This window comes from Anneissia japonica, unplaced genomic scaffold (assembly GCF_011630105.1).
Source record: "Anneissia japonica isolate Jap-2015-1 unplaced genomic scaffold, ASM1163010v1 scaffold288077_len231462_cov166, whole genome shotgun sequence".
In the NCBI taxonomy this organism is placed as follows: Eukaryota; Metazoa; Echinodermata; class Crinoidea; order Comatulida; family Comatulidae; genus Anneissia; species Anneissia japonica.
The window spans coordinates 75,911-81,443 of NW_022693316.1; the positions used below are offsets into that span (position 1 = coordinate 75,911).

General features: G+C 35.6%; 1 protein-coding gene across 1 annotated transcript; it reads right to left on the bottom strand.

The window, feature by feature from the left end:
- Window positions 1-3,906: 3,906 nt before the first annotated feature.
- On the bottom strand, window positions 3,907-5,267 carry LOC117100695 (carcinoembryonic antigen-related cell adhesion molecule 1-like). The gene is made up of 2 exons (XM_033240481.1): window positions 4,967-5,267; window positions 3,907-4,217 (listed from the first exon to the last, which is right to left on the bottom strand). The coding sequence occupies exons 1-2, from the start codon at window positions 5,265-5,267 to the stop codon at window positions 3,907-3,909; spliced, it is 612 nt and encodes a 203-aa protein (XP_033096372.1).
- Window positions 5,268-5,533: the final 266 nt, after the last annotated feature.

A 5,533-nucleotide genomic window follows, 5' to 3' on the forward strand; every position in this document is an offset into this window, starting at 1 on the left:
CCCCCCCCCCCCCCCCTACACGTCTAAAATAATCTTCGTACAAGCAAACATTAGGTTTTCCTCCCATGACCCCGCCCACTCATGGAACACATGTGCGATAATCAGGGTAAAGCTCGGTTTCCATATAATCGCTCACCCTATCGGCGACAGTTGCCGACAGTTATCGGGAAGATTGAACCTGGTTCAACTTTTCCGAATGCGTTGCAGACGCAGACGAATCAGGGTGCGTTGCTAGCTGCCTTGCGCCATCGGAAAGGTACGGTACCCCGATTCGTCTGTGAACCACAACTGACACGACTGTCGACGATAGGGTGAGCGATTCTTGGAAACCAAGCTAAAATTCTGGATCAACTCCTGAGAGGTCCCTATTCTCAAAATTGTCTATTCCCTCAGCCCCAACCATGGTGGGGGCAGTGAGGTGGACCCTCACGCACCCCCTACCGCCAAATCCTTCATCCGCCCTAGGGGTGTCTAAGAGAGGAGGAGCATACGAGGGAGCATAACTGCGTCGGGAGGAAGTCAATAATTTTGTAGAGAAACACTGCTTTGAAAAAGCATTTTTACCGTCCGAGAGTTCCGAGCGTCTACAGGGGCGGATTTAGGGGGGGGGGCCGGCCCGGCCCTGGCCCCCCTTTTGGGTGGTAAAAAAAGAAAAAAAAAAGAAAAGAAAGAGAGAAAAAGGAAAAAATGATGGCCAAGAATGCCTCAAATGTCATGTTCGGGCGTCTAGAACACAAAAATTTCGGACCCCCTACGACAGTTTTGTCTCAATCGGCCCAACTTTCGGCCCCCCTTCCGGCCCCCCCTTTTGGACATTTCTGGATCCGCCCCTGGTCTAGAGGGGCCTATTCTTAAAATTTGCTCCAAGGGCCACTAAATTATATATAAATCATCAAAGAAAGGTAAATACTGTGTTCGAATAAAGGACATAATAATACATCGGGTTCGAGTCCCGCCAGAGGCATTTTATAGATGTGTATAAGAGACAGGTACAGTATACCAATTTTTCTCTCAAACTTTATGTCCTATCGTGTTGTTTGTGTTTTAAGTTAACTTTATTTATTTATTTTTTATTTTATTTATTTTTTTTAATCGTACAGGTTTGGAATATTTTAAAATCCTGAAGGGGTCATCCATTATTTTCATCATTTTCACGCGCGTACAAAACGTACGCTGGGAGAGGGAGTTGAAAGTGTGTGTACGCTTATCAAAAAGTACAAAAATAACGATTTGGAAATGTTATCCTACGTTTTTGTACCTAGCAATTCACGAGTAAATGTTAAGTTTATCAATTGTTTATACACAGCCTCATCTTGCATCCCTGATTAACGATGTGTTGGTTAAAGCATTGTGTACTTATAAACAATTTCGAAATACAAGGGAAATGCACTCTAGCCAGGGGCATAATTATAGTTATTAAAATTAATACGGATTTGAAATTCGTAAGACACGATAATTATAAGAAAATGCAAAGTTTTGCATCGAAATTATAATATTATTCTGACCTTTAGCATCCCATCAACAATATAATTTTTAAATGTATACAATTTTGAAATATAATATCTTACTCCAATAATATCTCCGTGTGTACCATCAAGACTATTACCTCTAAATATTTATTCAGCTTTATGGCACTAGGTTCAAGGATATGCCAAACATTGAAATTAATCACGCTTTAAAGTGGCAAACCCATCATAAGACAACAAGGGCTGTATGGACCAGTACACCGGGTAAACCCCAACTCATCTCGAAATATGTACTGGGTTCTTTAAAGTGCACATAAGCCAATTGGTGTACACTGGTCCTACGGTAGTCCTTATCCGAGAATACTTGTTTCACCTCCAGAACCATAGGCGAGCGTGCAGTTCGAACCAGCGCTGATGCTATTAGCTGTAGTTTGTTAGCGCCCTGCCTTAACCGCTCGGCCATTCGACTCGCCCACTATAAAATAATAATGAATACTCATTTGTATGTTACTTACTTTTGAAGATGAAGTTTTTGTTTTCCAGAAGAGAGCAAATACAGATGATGACAATATGATGCCGATAACGAAACCCAGAAAGGTCATTCCAACAAGAAGACCAGTGCTTGAACCCGAATTGTATTCTAATAAACAACGAAATGTAGATTTTTATATGAAATTTTTACTTTGTATTTTTTATCTGAGTTACGCATAAGCTAACTTTAAAAGAAGATGATGAAAACATAATCGTTAATTAAAAACACTAAAACATTTTTTTTTTTCAAATACTAAACCAGAACTAATTGTAGGCCTAATACATACAGTTAAATTTACAGATATATTAGGTTAGGTATAAATTTCTATCGTTAGCAGTTGCATTGATATAGTATTTTTTACAAGTAGCCGGTACATCATCTTGTTGAAAAGACATTTTCAATTGTTAAAGTTCTTCCTTTAGCAGTACGGAGTGACGTGTGGCTAATATTTTTAATATAACAAGTTGAACACTGCGTTTTCGTCATATATATTGACTGAACTATCGAACATTTAAAAAAATATCAATAATATAATCTAAGAAACAGTTGCTTAAGTTTTCTATTCATTTTTATTTACAATATTCTGTATTTAGAGATATAACTATAATTAAAACACGTACCTGTAGCCGAAGTACTTCTTAATAAAGAATCCAAATCTATTTGTATTCAAAACACAAGATTACATTAACTATTCTTTCAGCAATTATCTGGTATGGAGTTTTCAAACATGTATTTGTAAACACAATTTTTATGTAAATTATTTTTAAAATAGTACTAGTACACGTTAGATATAGTAATAAATTAATTCAAATAAAACTTACACAACTTCTTAAGTCAAATAAAACTAATTAACTGAAAAACGTACGAAAAAAATCGCTAAACCGTAATATAAGCATTTGAAAACATTGATTGATGAATAATGACATTTGACCTATTTTAATCAATCAATCACTCAATAATTAATAAATGATCAATCGATCATTAAATCACTGTTAGATTCAGAGAGGCCTACATATTTCATTAAAATATCGATACATCATTGTAATTTGTATCAACAGTTCATAACATACTAAATAAGTTTGTACATAGATGAGGGCTAGTCAGTAGAATTTCCACAGGATGTACTTGTGAATACTTACTTGGGGCCTTATAAGTTTACAAACGATAAAAGATATAAAACTTACTTAATTTACTCATCTAGCATTAAAAATCTAACATTGCGTTGAATATTAATTCATTTCATTATCATTTCTGTATTTCAAAATCACACTCTCAGTGAAACACTGAATTGCGGCAATTTTTACATAAGTTCAAAAGTTTACAAAATTGTCATAAAAGCAACATAAAGTGAAGAATTCATTATAAATTGCATTAAAACAGACAAAAGTACGATAAAACAATAAAACTTTGAAATTGGAAAAATTTAATACACAGTAAATTTAACCCATAATTCACTACATTAAAATAATAAAGGGACTAAAAAGCTCTTTATTATTGCGTTATGTTTTTTTTTTTTTTTTTTTTTTTTTATCGAATTTTTTTTTTTTATTGTATGCAGTTTAAGTACCAACCGTAGGTATAATAGGCCACATCTTATTTAAAAATAGAAACCTATATATCTGAAATCATGTGTAGATAAATATTTACACATTAAGAAGTCGTTTAAAATTAGGTATTTGGCTATTGAATTCATACATTTCGAAATAACTTATCGAAAAACAATGAAACTAGTTGTGTGCGAAGGGTCGTTAGCATCATTACGCTAACAGATTTTATCATTTCTAGATCCTAATTTCTGCATGGTTTTGATTCTTTTCCAAAAGCATATCGATCTATAAATCCAGGATACTGATGATGGGTGATAATGACTTTAGAATACGTTATTGTAGTAGAATATTAATGATTTGTTCAGTACTCACGATTAACCAATGACAGGGTTCCTGTATTGTCACTCAGCTTCCCTTCGTCCCCACTGTAAGCTGCATTCTCTGCTCGACATTGGTAGTCTCCTGTATCTTTATAGTTAACTCTGCTGATTTCTAACGTTGTATCTGACTGTGGATACTTCTTAGTATCTGACACATCAAGTACAGTGCCATCTTTAATCCATGTGATGGTGATAGGTGTTGGAACACCATCTGGTAAAGGACATGTGAATGTTGCATTTTCATTTTCATTAACATGTTTTTCTTTTGGTTCCAAAACTGGTGCCTTGAGATCTGTAATTAATTAATTGAATAATGTAACAACTATACTAAATAGCGAGTATTATTCCATGGCATCATTATAATATCCTATATCCTCGTTACTTTCAATGTACAGTATACATAATTTATCTACCAATTTTGTGTGTTTCCAATCGACTTTCCGACTGTGAAATCCGAACCAAGTGACCGACTATAGCCTCAGCCAGAGTACAGGAATAAAATTGCTGGTGGGTTTATGGGAAGAGTTTTCATGGCTTAGTAATCTATTCGACTGGTTATTGAACTTGTGGGATGGAGTTCCAACAGCCCAGTGACCATTTTCTGCCAGCCATGCTTAGGTAAACTCAGCTTGCACTGTTGACGAGATGTGAAGTGGTGGTTTCATGTTTTAACCCTATGATTTCTAAATACAACTTAATTAAAAATAAGTTCAGCAGTTGTACCTGGAACTATTGATTGATTGATTGATTGAAGAAAACATATGGCATAACAAAGTTATTTGTTATAGGGAAATTAATATTTTTTGTTAGTCTGACGACCTCGTCTAGGTCTGTCATCACACGGTGTGTGATGGAATTGCCATGACCCCAACCCTATCCAGCGAAGCCACTGTTTTCAATGTCATCATTAAAAAAAATCATCTTGTGTCTCCACCTATCATTGGAGTTGAAGCAAATTGAATTACCTCTGCGGTGAGCATTGTAAGGTACTCATTGTACTTCATAAATAAAATAACCGGAAAATGTAAAGTAAGTACTCACAGTAGACTATTAAACTTGATAAACGTTGTGCAGTGTAGAACCTTTCACATAGGTAGTACCCTGTATCCTCTACTTTAACATTAGATATGATAATGCTTCCATTTTTACTTAAGTATCTCCCACTGCCTTCCGTCTTTATGCTGATTTTAGTTACAGTAATCTTCCACTGTGTTTCACCATCTCCATAATCACGCTTGAACCAAGATATGTGCAACACATTTTTCTTTGCTAAGGTTGAATTAGACAAACACGTATTCGTCATCAGTGCATCTTCACCTACTTTTGCAAGGTGGACTGTCATACATTCAGAAGTCTTACCTGGAACTACTATAACCAAAAGTATGAATAAATTAAATAACTTTCGAAAAATATTACAGTGCTGCTATTTCGCAGGGCGAAGAAGATTGAGTTGAACTTTTTTGGAACAGAAATATTTTATTATAACTGGGGGATATGTGGCATTTGGCAGTAGGGGGTGCGTGAGGCTCCACCTCATTGCCACCACCATGGTTGGGTCTGAGAGAATAGAAAATTTTGAAAATAGGGACTTCTCAGGAGCGGATCCAG